This window comes from Melospiza georgiana, chromosome 10 (genome assembly GCF_028018845.1).
Source record: "Melospiza georgiana isolate bMelGeo1 chromosome 10, bMelGeo1.pri, whole genome shotgun sequence".
NCBI classification, from domain to species: Eukaryota; Metazoa; Chordata; class Aves; order Passeriformes; family Passerellidae; genus Melospiza; species Melospiza georgiana.
Genome location: NC_080439.1, coordinates 973,884 through 994,789, shown reverse-complemented (window position 1 = coordinate 994,789; position 20,906 = coordinate 973,884). Strand labels below are relative to the sequence as shown.

General features: G+C 49.0%; 2 protein-coding genes across 3 annotated transcripts in view; one reads left to right on the top strand and one right to left on the bottom strand.

Moving 5' to 3' along the window:
- Nucleotides 1-8,677: 8,677 nt before the first annotated feature.
- Nucleotides 8,678-10,610, top strand: STRIT1 (small transmembrane regulator of ion transport 1). Of its 2 annotated transcripts, none has more exons than XR_009114901.1 (3): nucleotides 8,678-8,700; nucleotides 10,175-10,334; nucleotides 10,457-10,610. XR_009114901.1 is itself a non-coding variant. In XM_058031402.1 (3 exons), exons 1-2 carry the CDS (start codon nucleotides 8,688-8,690, stop codon nucleotides 10,267-10,269), a joined length of 108 nt encoding a protein of 35 aa, XP_057887385.1. In that variant the 3' UTR covers nucleotides 10,270-10,314; nucleotides 10,457-10,610. The 2 variants fall into 2 exon arrangements, 1 of the variants encoding a protein (XP_057887385.1); XM_058031402.1 differs by having other exon boundaries at nucleotides 8,688-8,700; nucleotides 10,175-10,314.
- A 3,180-nt stretch (nucleotides 10,611-13,790) lies between these two features.
- Nucleotides 13,791-20,906, bottom strand: part of MME (membrane metalloendopeptidase) — a 30,980-nt gene continuing 23,864 nt past the window's right edge. The window contains exons 20-23 of the mRNA XM_058031155.1: nucleotides 20,145-20,210; nucleotides 18,039-18,134; nucleotides 17,581-17,657; nucleotides 13,791-15,133 (exon numbers count right to left, since the gene is read on the bottom strand). Of these exons, the coding sequence (XP_057887138.1) occupies nucleotides 15,034-15,133; nucleotides 17,581-17,657; nucleotides 18,039-18,134; nucleotides 20,145-20,210 (339 nt within the window). The 3' untranslated portion in view covers nucleotides 13,791-15,033. The remainder of the gene's footprint in view (nucleotides 15,134-17,580; nucleotides 17,658-18,038; nucleotides 18,135-20,144; nucleotides 20,211-20,906) is intronic.

The following is a 20,906-nucleotide window of genomic DNA, read 5'->3' as shown; positions in this document are numbered from 1 at the left end:
TCAGCTAAAGATAGCCCGCACATCCACAAAGCTGGAACTCAGCACGCTGTCAGTCAGCTGTCCCAGAGCAGCCCCAGGTGCCCTGGCACTGCTCAGCCCTCTGCCCAAACGCCACTCTGGGATTGTTTCCACGCGAGGGCACGGATGCTTTGGGAGGAGCCGGTGTCACAGAGCCCCCTCTCGCTCCAGCTGGCAGGGGACAGCTGTCAGGCACAGCACAAAGGCCAAAGGATGGCCTTTTAAGACTGTTTTACTCTATTTTCAGTGGGGTTTTAATGCTGTCATTGCCGTGAGCGTCGGCACACTGGAGGTTGTGAAGGGATTTGAGTAAATCTGGACATTGAGGTTTGTGCTGCCCTTGTTCCTCCCCACGGACAGCAGGGCACAATTCCCTGCCAGCATCCCATCCAGACCTGCCCTGGCAGTGGGAAGCCATTCCCTTGTCCCTCCAGCCCCTTTGGTCTGCCCGGGTTCCCGGGCCCTTTCCTGGGCCCTGCTGTTGGAAGGACAAGGGTGGCATCCTGTGACAGCTCCAAACTCCTGAAGGAGTCACAGGAGGGATGGCCTAAAGGCTCCTTTAAGCTCTGTGAAGGACACTGTTTCAAATGAAGTTCTCTGGTGTGATGGTGTCCACAGAGGCTCTTGGATGAGGGAAGAGAGGAGGATCTCACTCCATGTTTCAGAAGGCTGATTTATTATTTTATGATATATATTACATTAAAACTATACTAAAAGTATAGAAGAGAGGATTTCATCAGAAGGCTGGCTAAGAATAGAATAGAAAAAGAAAGAATGAATAACAAAGGTTTGTGGCTCAGACAGAGAGTTCAAGCCAGCTGTCTGTGATTGGCCATTAATTACAAACACCCACATGAGGCCAATCCCAGATGCACCTGTTGCATTCCACAGCAGCAGATAACCATTGTTTGCATTTTGTTCCTGAGGCCTCTGAGCTTCTCAGGAGGAAAAACCCTAAGGAAAGGATTTTCCATGAAAGATGACTGTGACACTCTGGGATCAGTTTTAACTCACCCGAGCCTGTTTTAGGGGTTCAGAGCCGTGGCACCAAGTCCTGCACTGCCCTGCACACCTGTCCTAGGCCACCTGTGGGATGAGGGCACCCGGCCCTGGCAGTGCCACAGTCAGTGCCTCAAGGAGCTGCACAAACAGGGACCAAGGACGTGGTCAGTGCATGGCAGATCCTTCATTTAATAACTGCACCATAAAGAACTCAATGCTAATGTGCCAGTACAGAAAGACATGACACTGAATATTAACTGTCTCCATTTGAATGTCACTTAATGCATCCAGAATTTAAGGTCAATGTAATTACCTTTGCTACTAATTTAATTAGCATTCATTTAGAAGAAAACGTCCTTTGGCATCTGGCAGCATTTAAACTTTATTTTGCTTGTTCAGAAGTAACTCCCCAGGGGAAAAAAGTCACTTAGGGAATGTCTGAAAAATCCCAAAGTATTTGGAAATTAAACTGTTGCTTTACTTCCCTTCTCATGTGTCTGCTCATACAAAAATAACCCTTGGGGTTTTAGAATCAATTTACATGAGGGAATGTATCTAATAATAACAACAACAATTACATCAATAACAACAACAACAACAACAATCACATCAACAATAACAATAATATTTACTGAATATATTTGTATCAGTTACCAGCAGCATCAGCTTCTCTGGAGAGGGGAATTAAGTGTTTTTTGTGCTTCTTTTGGGGTTTTTGTATATTCTAAACTATTGCTGCTGGCTGATGAGGATGGTAACAGTTCATGTAACACATGGAATACTTCGACTTCAGTATTTTTGGGGATTTTTGTAGCCTAGAAAACTCGATGGCAGTTCACTGCACCTGCTGAAGTGGCAAAGGCTGGTGCTCAGGTAAAAATCCATGAAAAGTTCTGACACACATTTAGAAAACAAGATCTTGCTATCTGCAGATAAGATCATCCAGCAGAGATTATCACACCCCCAGGAGGGTGATTTGCCTCCATTTTTGCTTTAAATCCAAACTTCAAGATAACTTGCCAAAAGACTATTTTTAGAGATGGTATGCCTATAAAAACCTTCCAAACTCTCTTTTTCCCCCCAGCCTTCAGGCTTTTCTGCCTGTGCTTTTACTGGCAGCATGATCGTAAAGCTCTTAAGCCCTTACAAAAGCTAACGTGCTCTTGATGAGGTTTAAAGATAGCTTATTTCAGATTAATTTAAATGAACCCGGAATAAACTGACTTCGAGGAAAGCCTTTTACTCAAATAAGAATTTCAGTATTTTTCCAGCAATTAACTTAAAAGTGGAGTAATTGAAGTGGTAAATTTCTGTGTGCGGGGAAGGGTCTGGAAAAGGGATCATTGGCCTTTTATCTTCTGAAGGAGGGTTTTATATACCCATCATTCTTCAAAATACAGCACCAATTTGGGGAAATGTCACTTGTGACCTCTTTTGTCACTTGAGGAGCATTGCAGAACACGCTGATTTTGAGGAGAGACAGCTGAGTTCAGGCATTGTTCTTTGCTCCCTAAAAACAAGGGAAGGGGTGGAGAGGTGGGGTAACAGAAATTTGAGCCATGGAAATGTTTCCCAGGGCAGGGCTCTTGCAGGAGGAGCTTCCTTTCCTTTCCTTTCCTTTCCTTTCCTTTCCTTTCCTTTCCTTTCCTTTCCTTTCCCTTTCCTTTCTTTCCTTTCCTTTTCCTTTCCTTTCCTTTCCTTTCCTTTCCTTTCCTTTCCTTTTCCTTTCCTTTCTTTCCTTTCCTTTCCTTTCCTTTCCTTTCCTTTCCTTTCCTTTCCTTTCCTTTCCTTTCCTTTCCTTTCCTTTCTCCTTTCTCCTTTCTCCTTTCTCCTTTCTCCTTTCTCCTTTCTCCTTTCTCCTTTCTCCTTTCTCCTTTCTCCTTTCTCCTTTCTCCTTTCTCCTTTTTTTCCTTTCTTTTTTCCTTTCCTTTTTTTTCCTTTCTTTTTTTTCCTTTCCTTTTTTTTCCTTTCCTTTTTCCTTTCCTTTTTTTCCTTTCCTTTTTCCTTTCCTTTTTTCCTTTCCTTTTTCCTTTCCCTTCCCTGGTGGTTATTTTAAATAATTTCCTGGTGGCTGTGAGCTATCACTGAAGGGGAGAGCTGCCTCACTGTTTGCTGTCTGTAGGTTCTGTGTGCCAAGAGGAGGGGTTTGCATCCAGAAATCAAAGGCAATATAACATTTATCCTGTACTGTAATTAACTCTAGAAACGCTTCGCCGTTTTCCGTTTTTAACCATTCAGCAGGCGTTCCCCAGACGCTGCGACAGCGGCTGCTGGCTCTGCGGGCAGGGATCGCCCTCTGCTGGCCCCAGCCCTGCCCGCAGCAGCGCAGCTTCCTCCCAAAACTGCTCCCTTCTTACAAATAACGTTGTCTTCTAATTTGTGCGTGAAATTCTCCATTTTTATTGCTTTCTGGTCAGGTAAAACTTGGTAATATCTTCACAGCTTTTCAAGGCTTTTTAACTTTTTAACAAAACTTTTTAAAATTAACTGATTTGCCGTGGTAAATTTAAAAGTACATTTTTCCCAGAACAGAGGGCTCATTAAAAAGGAATATATAAGCTATAGGAAAAGCAAGGACAGGATCCCTCTCATGTTCTCCTTCAGGTGGATAGACTGCTAAAGGAAGGAACATCTCCAGTGGTGTGACTTGGTGATCTTAAAGATCTTTTCCAACATTAACCATTCCCTGATTCTGTGAAAATGTAGAATAAAAGATTCTGAAGAAATTCTTCACTTTACTCTAAAGAGGACATTGGAATTAGCTTGCTCCATTTTATTCAGTGTTTATGGTCAGCTGGAATGGTCAAATCAAGAAATAAATCTTAGACAAACATGACATTTTAGAAAGTCACGATAATGAACACACCCTTTTTTCTTCAGCCAGTTTGTGTTTTGCCGTTGTGTTCCTTGCTGGCACAAGCCAATGTTGTTTCAGAGGACACAGTAAGATCCAATAAAGATGTTTTCAGCCCGTGGCTGACTTTGCCCAGCACATGAGCTGAATTACACGGGTCAGTGGTTGTTTGTGAGGGCAGAATCTTCACTCTGTCAGCCTTTTCCACCAGGAAATGCGGGGCTGGACCCAGAGCTGGGACACACATCCCAGCTGAGCACATCCCTTGTTTTGCAGGAGTTAGAACAGAGGAGCGGCCAAAATGTGACCCATTCTGGCTGTTCCAGCCCCGTGTTTGGGGTCGGGCAGAGCACCCTGGTCAAGCCCTGCTGGGTGTCCCAGGTGGCTCCTGCCCGCTGCTCTCTGTGCCCTCCTCTGGGGGAGCTTTCCCTGTGCCCCGAGCCTGCCCGGGCAGCTGAGGGGTGGCGCTGGGCTGGCTGCAGCTGCTGATGGGCACTTTGGGGCTGCGGGTGCCCTGGGGGTGCCCTGGGGGTGCCCTGGGGGTGCCCTGGGGGTGCCCTGGGGCTTTGTGCCAGCACCATGGAGCTGTGCAAGGGGTGACTCTGTCTCATGGCCAAAACCACCCCCTGTGCCTGCTCTGGGAGCCTTCCTCAAGCTCTCTGCTGCACACAGAGTGCACTGCAGGTTATCTCTTCTCATCCAAAGGAACAGAACGGAGCAATTATTAACTTCATTGTTCTGTCACAGCAGAAAAGTCAGATGGAAAACGCAGCGCGGTAAGCCTGGAGGTCTGACTTGGCCCGGGAGCGAGGATTCAGCACAAATCCAAGTGACACATTAAATGCCTTTCAGCTCTGAAGGAAATGCCAAGTCAACAGTAACAGCCACAGCAACAGGCTGCAGTAAGGTACAAACCACAACTCACATCCTGCAGAAAGCTGCCATTTCTCAAATGATGAACCCTGGGTGTTTACAGTGTGTGACTGGGCTGGGTTCCCTTCCAGAGTAATCAGTATCTTTGGTGGCTGGGCTGTCCCTGGGCTCAGCTTTGGTGGCTGGGCTGTCCTGGGTGGGAGCTCAGTGCCCGTTCGGCTCAGGGGAAGGACGTGGCTGCAGAGCTGCTCTGGACACCTGATCTGTGGGACACTGAGCTCTGTGTTCAGCTGCTGCCAGCCCTGGGCTGTGTCCTGGGCTGTGTCCTGGGTGTGCCACGGGCTCTGTCCTGGGCTCTGTCCCGGGCTCTGTCCTGGGCTCTGTCCTGGGCTCTGTCCTGGGCTCTGTCCCAGGCTCTGCCCTGTGCTCTGCCCTGGGCTCTGTCCTGGGCTCTGTCCTGGGCTCTGTCCCAGGCTCTGTCCTGGGCTCTGTCCTGGGCTCTGTCCTGGGCTCTGCCCTGGGCTCTGTCCTGGGCTCTGTCCTGGGCTCTGTCCCAGGCTCTGCCCTGTGCTCTGTCCCGGGCTCTGTCCTGGGCTCTGTCCTGGGCTCTGCCCTGGGCTCTGTCCTGGGCTCTGTCCCAGGCTCTGTCCTGGGCTGTGTCCCAGGCTCTGTCCTGGGCTCTGTCCTGGGCTCTGTCCTGGGCTCTGTCCTGGGCTGTGTCCCAGGCTCTGCCCTGTGCTCTGTCCCGGGCTCTGTCCTGGGCTCTGTCCTGGGCTCTGTCCTGGGCTGTGCCCTGGGCTCTGTCCCAGGCTCTGTCCCAGGCTCTGTCCCGGGCTCTGTCCCAGGCTCTGTCCCGGGCTGTGTCCTGGGCTCTGCCCTGTGCTGTGTCCCAGGCTCTGTCCCAGGCTCTGTCCCGGGCTCTGTCCCAGGCTCTGCCCTGTGCTGTGTCCTGGGCTCCTGCTGCTGCTGCTCCCCTCACGGCCGTCTCCAGCCCTGCAGGGCCCCAGGAGCTGCCCTGCTCACTGAGGAGCTCTCAGGGACACGGGGCCGTGCCTGTGCCAGCCCTGCAGGAATCCCCATCCCTCAGCTGCCGGGCCCTGCAGCTGCACAGAGGCAAACCCAGCTCGTTGTCACTGCTGCTCTGCGGGGACTGGCCCAGCAATGGCTCGTGGACATCTCCACACTGCCCTTTCCATCATACCTGCTGCAGGGGTCTCAGCACTCAGCTGGGTGATGCTGCTCCCTCCCAGCAGAAATGATGTGCAGACCCAGAGCTTTAGGAAGCAGCGTTTGGAATTAATTATTTAGTAGCTTAATACATGGATTTTTTTCAGGTCTTTGGCTGCATAGTTATCAAATAAATCAGCCTTTATTGTCGTGATGTGGATGTGAGTAGAAGTAATGCCTAGCAATTTTTAAGGGAGCTTTCAAATGCTAAGATTGGTGTGACTAATAAAATGCATTTATTAGACAGATTTTCCACACATAAACCTATTTTGTGAATGCAATAATCTGATATTCTCATATGTTAGTCTGCAGGTCACAAGGGAGTATGAGAAAGTCATAAAATAATTCAAGGCCTATAAATATGGCTTTTGATTTGCTCATAAATCAGGGTTTTCTCTTAAAGGAAAAAAGATCAATTAAAAGAAATAAGATTTAAAAATTAATACCAGTATTACGAAGCTATAAAGATTTCATTACTTGGAGCATTCCCTTTGTGAAGATGAGTTGGTCTGTCCTTCTAATCTCCTCTAAGGCTGTGTAGGCTGCAGTTATTTATAGGGATCATATAGAATTTGTAAAACAAAACATTTCTTTGCCAGCCTCCTGCATATGGGTTCAGATTCCCAGAGAGCAACAAAGATAGAAATGTGACATTCCAGTGTTTGATCTCTGGCTACTGCTGCAGTGATGAGGATTGGGAAGTGCTCTGAACATATTGGGTATTTTAACACTAAAAATGGCCAATTTGCTTTGCACAGTGGGGGAGGTCGCTGAGGTTCTGACAGTTCCTGCCCAAACACCAGGCACTCAAAGGATTTTCCTGTTGAAATCCCTTCTCTCTCAGAAAGCCTTGCAGCCCTGCTGCCTTGCCCTGTTCCTCCTCCTGATCCTGGCCCTGGCTCCCTTGGAGCACTGCAGACCTTTAAAGTGTGGAAGTGATTCCCAGCTTGGAGCATCAATGGCAGTGGAGCCCTGGAGGCTGCCCAAAGGGTGCCCTGAGACCAATGATGGAGCACCTCAGTGAGCTGGGGGCTGAAGGGGAATCTCATTTCTGAGCCAGCTGCCATCCACGTGTGGCTCTGGAGACTGGGTGTCTCAGAGCCCAGCACAGAGGGGGAAAAGCATAAACCACGATCACGTAATTGGGCACACAAATAGAAATGGGGGAATTGTTGTTCTTGTGGATTGTTCTTCAGCAGCAAAGCAGTAGCTGCATGTTGCCACAGATCATTCTGAGTGTTTTCTTAAGCCTCGTGTCCCCTCCTTGTTATTGTACTTTGAAACTGTCCCTCTGCTTTCTTTTTTATTTGGGCCGTTGGACTGAGGTCTATTGTGGGATTGATGTCTGCAGTTCATTCCTCAGTTCCCAACAGAAGATGTGTTGTTTAAAATAATGTCTATATTGTTAGTCTATCTGCTGCAGTTACAACTTTGATCTCCTTTGTAAGTCCAGCTGTGGACGTGCAGGGCAGCACTCACTGGGGAGAGTGCCCAAACTGGGGTGAGCAGTGCCCAAACTGGGGCACCAAACTGGTGTGAGCAGTGCCCACACTGGTGTGAGCAGCACCAAACTGGGGTGAGCAATACCCAAACTGGGGTGAGCAGCACCCAAACTGGTGTGAGCAGTGCCCAAACTGGTGTGAGCAATACCCAAAATGGTGTGAGCAATACCCAAACTGGTGTAAGTAATACCCAAACTGGTGTGAGCAGCACCAAACTGGGGTGAGCAGTGCCCAAACTGGTGTGAGTAATACCCAAACTGGTGTGAGCAGCACCAAACTGGGGTGAGCTGCAATGACTCGCTGCCCTTGCTTGTGGCAACCAGGCCTGGAAGGATCCCAAGCCCTGAAGGTCAGATGCTCTTGTCAGGAATACATGATTCCTGCTGGAAATTATTTCCATGAGATCAGATGGATAGATATAATTAGCAGAACCAAGCCAGATCGGATTCTTACAGGAACAGCTGTGCAGCCAACAAAGTTATTGTATCAGAGATTTTTTTTTTTCCCCTAATAAATATTTTACACAGAATCATATTTCTTTTCACAACAAATTGGAACTCATCCCAAAAGGATTTTCTTCATGGCAAAGCCAGACAAAGAAAGTGAAGCTCGTGGTTTATTCTCGTGTCTCAGAATGCTGTGATGGGCTGAGCAGTGCATGGCAGGGAGCTGGTGACCACAGGGATGGAAAGCTGCACAGGAGCCCTGAGCAGGGAGCAGGTAACCACAGAGATAGCTGCACAGGAGCCCTGAGCTGGTGACCACAGGGATAGCTGCACAGGAGCCCTGAGCTGCACTTGCTTGGCTGGGTTTTCCATTGGAGAGGGATGACAGAAGCGGGGGGCACTCAGAGCACAGCAGGTCCCTGTCATGCTGGAGGTACGGGGTGCTCCTGAGTGTTGGCTGCATTCGCCATGGGAGCTTCGTGCCTATAAAGAGACCACAAAGCAGTTTTCAGCCTTGATTCCCTCCCTCTTCAGGAAACAGACCCCTCTGTGGTCAGACTGCTCTGAAACAGAGGTGCAGTGGCAGGGACAGGCAGAGGTAACCTTGAAGCCCTTGTTCCTGCCTTTTTAGACAATTGAATGCTTATAGCCAAGTGGGCCAGGCAGCTGCAGCACATTCCAAATATTGCTCTATTTAAAGCATCCCAGGGCTCTCAGAGCAGCTGCAGAGGCAAACCTTAACTGCCATTAAACCAGCAGAGGGGAATGGCAGAACCAGGTAAGAGGCACAATTACATGTGGATGTCATAATAATCTGAAATTAATGGGTCTGAGCGATGCAGTGTGAATACACTCAGCTACCTGTGCTCTTGTCTGATACACTAGATATAATTTACTTTTCAGCAAGAAAGTGTAACCTCTTTAAAAGCTAATTCTATTAACAGCTTGGGTTCCTCCTGTATTTTTGAATCCTACCAGTTTTGTTTTCTTTATGTTTTGTAGTTGTCATTCCAGGTTAGCTGACACAATAGGACAGTGTGTAAAATGAGTGGTTTGACAGCATTTCTGTTATACTGTGTGGAGCTGAGCTCCAAGTGTAGTGCCAAGTGAACGCAGAGTAATTTAGATTTTAACCCCACAGAGCTCAAGTGGCAGAGCAAAATGAAATTTCAATAATGATCTTTCCATTGTACGCACACTTCACTTCTCCAAGGAGAAAAGGAAGTTTATAAAAATGAATTTTATATCTGTTGTAAATTTTTATTTATTTCACTTAAATTTACAACTGTAGCTGTGCTGTGTGCACAGTTACTCAGGTAACACTTGTGAAGGGCACTTTTTAATACATCTTCATAGCTACGTTCAAAGTTTTTAAAGACTTTTCTCCTGTTTTTTTTTTTTTTTTTTTTGCACCACTGACTCTGGTATCTAGGGAGATAGCTTGATAGATATCTGAGTTTGCTCCCCTGGGCAAAAGGGCACCCGGTTTGGGGCAGGATTTTTAATGTGTTTGTGTGTTTAATATTTTCATGGCAGCACGGGCAGGTCTGTCCCTCTGGCAGACACACTGCGCAGTGTTTTGGTGAGACAGGGGTGCTGTGCAGAGCTTCAGAAGAACCATGTGCCAGTCCTTAGATCCCTCTGAGTCTGCCTGTGCAAGGTGTGGTGGATAGTTTTACACAGTTCATTAATCCCTTCAGAAACCCGTTGTTCCATTACTGGGTAAGGATGTGCTGTAAGAGGTGTGGCGTACTAAGTCACAGGATCTCAGAGGTTGTTATTCTGCTTTCTGGCAAGGGTGTGCTGCTTGCAGGAGCCCATAGAAGGGTCCATAGCTGCTGTTTGGAGATGTAAAACCAGTGCAGTGACGGCAGTGTCACACAGTCCTGCTCCCTGTGTGCTCCACAGAGAACCGGGCATGTCCTGGGCTCCTCTGGGCTGGGTCTGGGGCTGCTGAGCAGCTGGGCCAGGGCTCAGCACCCTGGGTGTGCTCACCTCCAGTGCTGGCATTGGTGGGATCTGCCCAGCGAGTCCCTGCCAGTGTCACTGACTCTGTGTCCTTGTCCTGTGCTCTGTGTCCTTGTCCTGTGTCCCGTGTCCTTGTCCTGTGCTCTGTGTCCTTGTCCTGTGCTCTGTGTCCTTGTCCTGTGTCCCGTGTCCTTGTCCTGTGCTCTGTGTCCTGTGCTCTGTGTCCTTGTCCTGTGTTTGTCCCGTGTCCCGTGTCCTTGTCCCGTGTCCTGTGCTCTGTCCAGCCCAGGCCCCGCTGTCCCGCCTGCTTGTCCCCGTGCTGCTGGCGCTGGGCTGGATCCTGGGCTGTGCCCTCATGGTGTACATTGTCTTCTCCTGACCTGGGAGGGATGGCAGTGCCACGCAGAGCCCTGCAGGGACAGCGGTGCCACACAGAGCCCTGCGGTAAGTGACGGTGTCGCACGGTGACAGCAGTGTCACCCACACACAGCCCTGCAGGGACAGCAGTGTCCCCTGCCCTGTGTGGCACTGCCACCCTTTAAAATGCTCTTTTCTGTGTCTTACAGGTGAGAAGAACCTACAATGAAGTTGTTCAGAAGAACTCAGAAGTTCAGTTTAGATTTTTAATTACTAAAATACGTATAAAATGAGTTATTTTTAATATCAGCCATGTAAATGTCGTGCGCACTTTTTATCCATTAGGAAGAATCACCTAACCTATTTCCCTGTTCTCAGATTATTTGAAATTTAGGGAGCGGTTTTTGGAATCTCGCGGTAGGTCAGATCCTGCTTGCTTGCTGAACAGCAAACTTTTAATACAGCTACCACCAGCTAAGGAGCTTTAGGCTTGGTAGAAACAGGCAAGGGTTAATTTCTCATGGGGCCTGGGCAAGTATTTTTAGCGTTATTATGGGGAAAATCTCTTGGACTCCATTGTTATGGAACAGAACATTGCATGTCCTTGGAAAAGAGAAGGCCAGGCTGAGTCAGGGCTGGGAGGGCTGTGCAGCTCAGGGTGTCTGGGCAGGAACAGGGCTCACCAGGGCCCTCAGTGCCCGCGCTGGGCTTGGCTTTTTAATTACAACTGGAGATAATTACACTCCCCCAGTCAATAACAAGCCACGTGAACTTCCAGTGACTTTGCCATTTAAATCACAACTGAGCATCAGATCACTGCGTTTTCACTGATAGCTCGGGGCTTTTGAGCATGGAGATTTTTCTACTGAAGAACTGCAGTTCTGAGAAGATGAAATCATTAATAATTCAATCCCCAGTTAAAGCAGAGAATTGATTGTGAGAGGCATGTCTGGACAATCCCTGCAAGATGTGTGTTTAAGGGAATGTGAAAAAACTCTTAACAAACTCTGATGGGGTTAAATAGAGAAAGAAACCAATTTTTTTCACTCCTGCTCACATAATTAGTATAATTTTGAGAATGTGAGGAAGGCACATCAGTCAGACATCCTGTCTCCATCTGTGGGCACTGTCTGCTGAGCTTTAGGAATGGAAACACAAATAGATTTGGCCATGGCGCCGCCACGAACATTCCTGGCCACTCCAGCAGTCGGCAGCAGCACTGAGGTGTGACATTCGTTTGGGAATCGTCTTACACCGGGTTTGTGCTCCTGGGATCGAGCTGAGGGCACAGGGGGTCCATTGTCATCAGATGTCCTGGGAGAGAGGGGATAAACCCTGGGACTGCTGATACCTGCCCGGCTGCTGTGTCCTGTGACACCTGAGCAGCACCTCGGGGATCCCTGCAGGTGGGAGCATCCCCCTCCTCCCTCAGGGGCTGGCTGAGCACAGAGCCCACCCTGGGCTGATCCACACACACCCCAGGGTCCCACCTTCCATCCTTTGGTATCTGTGCCCACCCCGGGCTGATCCACACACACCTCAGAGTCCCACCTTCCATCCTTGGTGTCTGAGCCCACCCGGGCACACAGCTCAGGGTCTCACCTTCCATCCTTTGGTATCTGAGCCCACCCCGGGCTGATCCACACACACCTCAGGGTCCCACCTTCCATCCCTCAGTGTCTGAGCCCACCTGGGCACACAGCTCAGGGTCCCACCTTCCATCCTTTGGTATCTGTGCCCACCTGGGCTGATCCACACACACCCCAGGGTCCCACCTTCCATCCCTCAGTGTCTGAGCCCACCCTGGGCTGATCCACACACAGCTCAGGGTCCCACCTTCCATCCCTCATTATCTGAGCCCACCTGGGCACACAGCTCAGGGTCCCACCTTCCATCCTTGGTGTCTGAGCCCACCTGGGCACACAGCTCAGGGTCTCACCTTCCATCCCTCATTGTCTGAGCCCACCTGGGCTGATCCACACACAGCTCAGGGTCCCACCTTCCATCCTTGGTGTCTGAGCCCACCTGGGCTGATCCACACACACCTCGGGGTCCCACCTTCCATTCCTCAGTGTCTGAGCCCACCTGGGCACACACCTCAGGGTCTCACCTTCCATCCCTTGGTGTCTGAGCCCTCCCTGGGCACACAGCTCAGGGTCCCACCTTCCATCCCTCAGTGTCTGAGCCCACCCAGACTGATCCAGCTGTGACTCCACACCGACCACCTCTGTGTTTTCACAACTCACTTCATTTACCAGGCACAGAGGGAAGCAGTTCTGAAAGGGCCCGCTGGCCCAAACAGCTCTTTGGGTGTCTCACAACGCTGGAAATCGAATGTTTCCAATTAAAATGTTACAGAGATAAAATGTAAACACTGCAATCTGGTTTAGCTTTACCTGATTTTTGAGATCTGATTTGGCAGAGCAAACCAAAATAACTTTCTAGGCTGGCGTCAATATCATTGCTGCACACAAAGCAGGAGTTCCTGCCAGTTTTATGGGGTAATAAAGAGAAGATTATTCCAAGAAAATGTGCATCCCCCACGCTGCTGGAAGATCACTGAGCACTCTGCAGTGACCTTTTGTAACCACCTTCAGACTGCCCACTCGGGTGTCTGTCGTGGTGCAGCTGCACAGCGTGCAGCTCTCCTCACATGCGGGGGTAAAAGGGGTAGCAAGAGGCTTGGGGTTTTTCATTCCTGAAAAATAAAATGAGTGTTTGAGAGCCAGGTTCCTTTCTCTCAAAGAGGTGTTGGTGATTGAGGGGAAAAACCCGTGCACATTCAGATTTCTTGGAAAATGCTGGTGCTGCACTATTAAAGCGAGGTGATAGCTCAGTGTCTGGCCACCACAATATTGTTACGGTAGGATGCCAAGCTTGCCCCACAGCCTCTGCCTGGCTTTCCCTGTGTCCCCTGAACAGCTCTTGGAGTAAACCAGGCAGAGAGGAGTGTCTGTCCCCCTGTCCTGGGATGCTGCATCCTGGAAACCTCCAGGCTCATGTTTATATTCTTCAGTGCTCATAATCCCATTTAAGGGTGTCAGTGTATACAGAGCATGACTGGTGCAGAGCAGAGCCCTGGGGATGTCACCTGCCTGTGAGCCAGAGCTGGGGTGGGACAGGGATAACACCTGTCTGTGAACAAGAGTTTGGGTGGGATAGGGACAGGGACAGGGATAACAGCTGTCTGTGAACCAGGGTTTGGGTGGGACAGGGATAACAGCTGCCTGTGAGCCAGGGTTTGGGTGGGACGTTCCCAGTCCCACGCCAAGGACAGCTGCTCCAGGGCACTTTGCTCACCTGCTGTGTCTCTCCTGCCCCAGAGGCTGACACCCCCCCAGGGCAGAGCTTCACCTGCTCCTGGCTGTTCCCACAGCGCCTCACACACCTGGGCTCACCTGTGCCCGTGTGAGCCCGTTATGCCCCAAACCTGAGGGCCCTGCCCCGCTCTGGGTAGAAGCACAAAGGGAACAACGCGTGGCGAGTCCCTGTCCTGGTCCGGGGGCGCCATTTTCATAATTCCTATGAAGAACACGCACTGCATTTGGCTCGTAATTTCAGTTTATTATCAAAATGTTTTGATCAGATGACAAACTCGGCTAAAAGGACATAGGTTTTTTAAATAGACCTATTGCAGCAGTCATCTGAGGTATCTGGTACTTGGTTTGCAAATGTCTTTGCTTTGATAAACAAAGCAGTAAGTTCCTTTGCAATCTGCATGAGGATGTTTAATACATATCATTGCAGATTTAAAGCCTTTTACCCTCTTGCTTAAAGCTCCCTCAGACTCTTGCAATCAGCTGTGCAGCTTTGCTGATGTGAGGGCTGACACTGATCAGAACACATACAAGTGGTGTGCAGGATCAGAGCCTGAGCACTGACAGTCAGCCTGGAAACTCCCCTGCTTGTGCCCTCCATTGGAGAACTCAGTTTTGTAGGCTTTGTCTTATCGCCCGATACCATGCTTTAGTCCAATTTCCCAGTTCTATGCAGCCACTGATAAAATATGTTACAATACTTCAAGTCAAAAGTGTAGCTCAAGATTTAAATATAAAAACTATGATTTATACATTACTAGAAACTTTAAAAAAGAGCGACTTTAGAGAAAGCAAGATAAAGCTTAGAAAATGGTGAAAGGGTCTTTGATCACAATCTTACAGATTATAAGTACAGAAATTAATAAATTACCTACGATTCCATTTGGGCTGGAAAGCTGTAAATTAACTGTTGTAAATAGAGACTTCAGGTAATACACGCTGGAGTAATTAGTGAGAAGTTACTTAAGTACAGCAGGTCTTTGGACTCCTCTTGTATAAATGGTTTCAAGTAAAAATGAAAACATTTGGTAGAACAGATTTCCTGCAACAGCAGAGGGTACAGAGTCTGACCCTGGGATATAAACTGCTGTCTCTCTGTCGTGGTATGATGGCTAAAATGTGTGTTTCTGAGTGTTTCCCTCCTGCCCCGATCAGAAACCTGCACTCACCCGCCGGGGGGGATCATGGGCTGTACTGTGCCATTTCAATGACTCCCCCGGGCTGTGGGCAGGTTACAGCTGCAGGTGAGGTGAGCTGTGCCCTGCCAGGTGAGTCGGGTCCTGCGGGCTCTGGGGAGGAGCAGCCAGCGCTGCCTTCCCTGCTGCCAGGGCGGTGATTTGGGGTTTGCATGTTTACCAAGGGTGTCTCCAGCACATTCCACTCTGCTCCCTTCCCTCCTCCCCTCCTCGAATCAGCTGGAAAGGTCTCTTTTCCTGGAAAGCTCCTTGAGGTGTGAGGCGTGCGGTCCGTCACCAGACGCGGCACTTCTCGGCAGGGTCCATGTTGTCTCTCGTGGTGCAAGAAAAGGCTTCTGAAAACTCTGGCGAGTTCTGCAGCGACCCCAGCACCCTTTAAAACAAAGCAACACGCCGTCATTGCTGCCGGCCTGGGTTTGAAACAAACAACACGACCCATATTTTGTAACTTGTTTTTGTTGTGTCACCTCAGCGTAGCGAGGGGAACGCCCTGCTGCTGGGCCCTGCCTTGCTTCATCTCACCTCAAGGGCTGGCTGGGTTTTCTCCTTCGGTTTGTCCTGCTCCTATTGCAGCCCAGAAACACAGGGCCTGTCCCCTCCTCATGGCTGGCTCTCATGGCCAGTTCTTGCCCCCAGATTTCTCACTCGTCAGTGGTTCCCACCGAGGGCTTTTCCAGCTCCGTTTTGCTGACAAGTGTCTTGGTGAAGGGAAAACAAAACCCGAGGTCAAGGGCTGCGGTGGTGAATCCTCACTGAATGTTCATTTACATTTTTACACCAACCAGGTTTTAACTGAGATCATGCTGCTCCTCTGGGCGTTCTGCACAGATTTTCCAGTGAATGAGTTTTCTGGCAAAAATCTCACACAAACAATGGCTTTCACCTCAACATGGGGAGTGAGTATGAGGCCGTTCCAGCTAGGGCTGATTTTACATGTGTAATTGTGAACACGTGTGAATAGATCTGCTAAGAGTCACTTGTTCCTTCAGGATTGGGAATACAGCAGCACATACCTATGCAGGGAAACAGGTCAGATACAGATACTGATGGATGTTGAGTGTGGCCCAGAAGTTCTTTAAAGAACTGTTTCTTTGAGTAATTCATGATTATTCTGAGAATTCTGTTCATCCTTAGAACCAGGGTGTGCCCACAGAAGCTGAGGTGAAGTTCAGCAGGGACACCTGCAATACTTCAGTTGTTCTAGAAGGCCAAAAGTGGCTCTCTGCTCTTGGGAGCCAGCAGTGGAGCAGGAGATGGCACAGAAAAAGGGTTAGAAAAACAGTTATCAGGAGCCTCATGCATTTGGTGATCTAGCTGTGCTTCACTGCTCCAGTGAACAAGGACTGCTAAAATGGGATGCACTGCAATTAACAACTTCCATGAGGAGCTGCCTGTTCTATTGCAAGGAGAAGCAGCCCCCAGCCAGTGTAGCAGGTATTGAAAAGGCTCATTGCACTCCCCAGGTAATAATCAAAAGAGGCACCTGGGGAGCCTTCCTGACACTTGTGTAGTATGTCATTAGGTGTTAATTTTGTGGGTATGTCTCATGAAATGTTTTCTGTTTTAGAGCTCTTAGGGGGCCTCATGCTGTAAATGACTGCCCACTCTGGGGATGTTGTCAGGTTTCTCATGAACGCCTGTGTCCCTGCATGCACAGTTTATAGCCTGTCCTGCCGAGGTACAGACGGCACTGCACCATGTGACGTGCCCAGGGTGCACACAAACACAGCTTGTTGCACGGGATGCTGAACCAGCCCCTTCAAAGGCCTGGTACCTCGTCCAAATCAGATGTGCTGAGGCTCTGCAGGGCCTCTGGAGCCTCATTAGCACTGAGAGCAGACAGGCCTGGCTGCAGGAGCACACAGTGCCTCTGGGAGAGATCCCAGACAGCACAACCCACCCTAGGGAAACACGGAGAACAGCAGGAACAGTCGCTGCTTTCGCTGAGCATCCCAGCGTGGGGGCAAACAGGGATTGCTGAAAGCCAGAGAAAGATACTGGGGTCAATGTGGGGGATTCTATCAGCACAGAGCTCGGCTCCTGTGGAGCCTGGAGAGGGCTGAGCCTCCCCGCAGATGCTGTGATGGCTGCACTGCCACTGACACCGTGGCGTGGGACCAGGCAGGCTTCTTGGAGCACATTGCTGCACTGCTGATGAACAGGCTGCTCTGGCTCCAGAGAAAGGGGAACGGTCCCAGTCTGGCCTGAGCAGCCACATTTCCTGCAGGGCTCCACTGAACGGAGCCCAGCTGGTCCTGGGAAGGCTGGCTGGGCTCACCAGACACAGCATGCACATCTGTGTTGTACCACTGCACAGGGGTTGTTAGCAGGGAGGGCAGTGATCTCCACTGATTCCACCCGTGACTCCAGGGGAGGGTGAAAGCTCATCAGAGCTGTTGGTGTACAAGAACCCCACAGGAGCTATTGCAGGAGCTGGGAATTGTGGATGAGCCCTGGATCCCAGGACAGTCCCTGGCACTCTGCAGTGACAGTCGCACAGTGACAGCCAGGTGATGCTGTGTGTCCACGTTCCATAGTGTGGACAGAATTGAGCTGGATGTTCTCAAGGATGAGACGATAGTCCCACATCCCTGCTTTGCCTGTGGAGCTGCCTGGGAAGGGCTTTGCCCGTTTGGGCAGTGCTGGAGGGACAGGGACAGCCCAGCCCTCTCCAGAGTGCTCTGCCTGTGGTGTGTGCATGTCAAAGCCCCCTGGAAGGGCAGCCCAGCCCTGGGCAGGGTCTCTGCAGCTCCCCACAGAGATCCCATGCTGCAGAGGTGTTACACACCAGGGCTGCTCTGGGGTGCTGGCTCTGCTGACCTGAATCTGCCTGGGCTGTGCACGTCGGTCTTGATGGAGTTCACTGCATATTCTGGTCTGTACGTGCCACACCACACCTGCACAGGTAACAGAAAAGCATCGTTAGCCTCAGATTTTACAGGAAGAGACCCGCTGTTATTTAACTGTGAAATACCTGATGTTCATGAGAATAAATTCCACATTAGAACACAGAGAAAAAAGGGTGTATTTTAAAAAAATACGTCTATGTCCTCAGACAAAGGCACTTGGTCACAAGGCACTCTCTACCAGGCTTACAAGTGGCTGAATTAATTTCTTTGGGGAAGATAAAAATGAGCTAACAAGACTTTAATTTCACTGCTCAGCTCTGCAGCTCTGCCAGCTCTCAGTTAGCCCACGGGAGGCAGCCTGTTCTGACTTGCTGCTCAACTGTGATGCCAAGTGGTTTTCAAAGCCCTCAGGCAAGGAGGAAAGGATACCTGTGCAAAGTTCAGGAAAAACAGCTGCTTGTGGTTCATGTCGAGACCAGGAAGGAGTTTTTCTTTTCCGTGTTTTCTCTCAAAGTTCTCATAAGCCTGTGGAATGAAGTGAGCAGAAATGTTACCACTTCCAGCATTTTCCAGTCAAAATGGAATGATGACAAGGAGGAACATGGATTCTTTGACATAATCCTTGCCTCCCTTGGCCATCCATCCCACATGTGCCACCTTGAAGCAGAAGACATCAGGGCCATTTCTTAGTACTGTGCTATCAATTATCTAACGCTGCACTATGAAAAAGAGATTCTTCCCACTGTGTGTTGCTTGGGGTTTGGTTTTTTAAAAGTGAATTGCAGAAGGGTTTAAAACCTTGCCACAGTAAGGGCAGCTGCTTTCATGTTTCTTATGGAGACGTGTCAAACGTGGACGTGTTGTTGGTGTCTCATCCCTGATGAAAGATGCTGCAGAAATGTTCTGCCTGAAGTCAGAGCCAAAGCAACGCATGAGCAAAGCCAATCAACTGCCCAAGCACAGCTGAGGGAGGAGCAGAGAGCAGGTCCATGGAAAACTTCTGGAAGTTTCCACAGATAACAGCTGAACGAGAGCCAGAGTGCCACAGCACTGCAAAGAGCCCAGTGTTGTACTGGGGTGTGTGGACAGGAGTGGCTCATGTGAAATACATGAAGTAATCCCTCTACTCCACTCTGGCCAGGGCTCAGCTGGAGTGCTCTGTCCACTTTTGGGCACTGCCCTTCAGGAAAGATGTGGACCCACTGGAGAGAGTCCAGAAGAAAGCAGCAAGAATGAGCAGAGGTCCAGCAAACATGACCTATGAGGAAAGATTGAAAGAATTGGGTTTGTTTAGTCTAAAGGAGAGAAGTCTGGGCCTTGAAGCATGTAAGTCCTCAAATATGTGAAAGGTCACAGGAGAGAAAGGAGCAATTGTTGTGTTTGCTGGAGGCAGAGCCGTGGTGGCACCGGGAGCGCCGCGAGGAGGAGTGGGAATGCTCCTCTGGAGGCTGGACGGATGCACAAGGGGTTAATTCCACCTGCATGGGCAGGGGGGCGGGATACTGACCCCTCAAGATTCCTTCTGGACCTTTTTTTACTGTTTATATGATGTCATAATAATTTTTAATACTTCTGACCTAATTTTTCTGGCTACTCCCATTCCTTTCGGAAAGCGTATCCCCTTTCATGGCTTTGTACTTTGCACAAATATTCCAGTCACCAAAGATCACACTAATCTAATAATCCTGAAGCCTCTTTTAGGCTTGCAAACCATTCCTTAACTCTCATTAATAATTGTGTTTGCCCTCAAACATGTCCATTTGCAGTGAGAGCTGGCCGTGCATCCCGAGGCTCTTTGTTGGGCAGGGACAGCACTCAGCTGCCAAGTGTGGATTGTTTTGCCACAGAAGGTGTTCAGGGAAGCAGAAGGAGGATATTTGTGAATAAATAGAAGAAGCTGGCTGGCTGCTTTATCCCAGACCATGATCACAAAATAACCTGAGTCTCCCTGACTGCCAGTGTCAATGGTGGCCAACCAGGGAGTCCAGCAGCTGCCTGGGGAAGAGAAGGAGAGCAAAGCCAGAAAGCATCCAGCTGCCCGGAAGGCTTAGTGCAGGGAGTTCAGTGTCTCTGGCATCCTGACATACCAGCACAGAGGGCCCAGGTCACCTGAGCGAGATGAAAAGCAAATGTTTATGTCTGTGGGTCAGAAGAAAGCCATCCTGCCCTCCTTCCTGGCGTGAAAAACCTGGTGAAAAGCACAGCCAGAGGCAGCCAGCTGCTGGTGTCAGCACTTACTCCAGGTCATGGTCCAATGTCAGCCAGTGAATGTTTCCATTCCTCACATTCCTTATTCTCAAAGGGAAAAAACCATTGAAAAGGAGTTCCCTGGGAGCAGGTAATCTGTAGCCTGACGTGATTACAGGGTGAGAGAGATGCCACAGCTGGACAGTGGCTTTAATGCAGGCCTCGATGGCACAGTAGGTCTGGTCCTGTCCCCAACACAGAAATTGTGTTTCTTCTTCCAAGGCCCTGAAACTGACTTTCTTAATCTCTGACAGTTTCAGCTAAAATAGAGAAATGGGTATTCCTTACCTTGTATGCTTGTCTCACACCCCCATTATCAGCAATGTTTTCTCCTAGTGTGTTGATTCCACTCAGCTGTAAAATAGAAAACAAAAATTATTGGTTTCTGAAAAAAAAAAAGCTCATCCAGGACCTGTAACACCAATCTTTGTGCATTTTCCAGTTTCTAATGGCAAGAATTACCTTAAAATCTGAAGGTTTAGCAGAAGATTATGTTAAAATCTCTGAAAAGTCTTTATGTCCCTTGTCTCAAAATCCATGTTTTGAGATACTATTGTTTTTCTAATCCTCTTCCTTCCCCTCCAGGCAACTTTCTCAGCTCTGTATCTCTCACCCAGATTTTCTGCTACTTAGTCATTGCTCATTTATTCTTCCTCTTCTCTCCTTGAATTTAATCCTGAGTTTCTTACCACAGCTCCAGTTAGAGAAAGTGGAGAGAATCTGTAGAACAAGTTAAAATCCAAACTCCAAACTGCTGAAATTGTTGTTAACAGACATCAGCAAACCTGCTAGAAGGTATTTTTCTGTATAGGAGGCAAGTTCAGTGGCTTCTTGGTAGCCAGATACGTAGAAATTCTCTATTTAGCAGGTACTTCTAAGTCAGTCAAATAGCACCAAAGATGATGAAGCTTTGATAATGGGAAACATCTAATTCTGTTTTCTAAAAATCGTTATTTTAAGTATTAGTCCATCATATTGATTAATGATAGTCAAACCTGCAAAATCTAGAATCATGCTTTGATTGAATTTAATGTGTGAATAAAAGGGCAG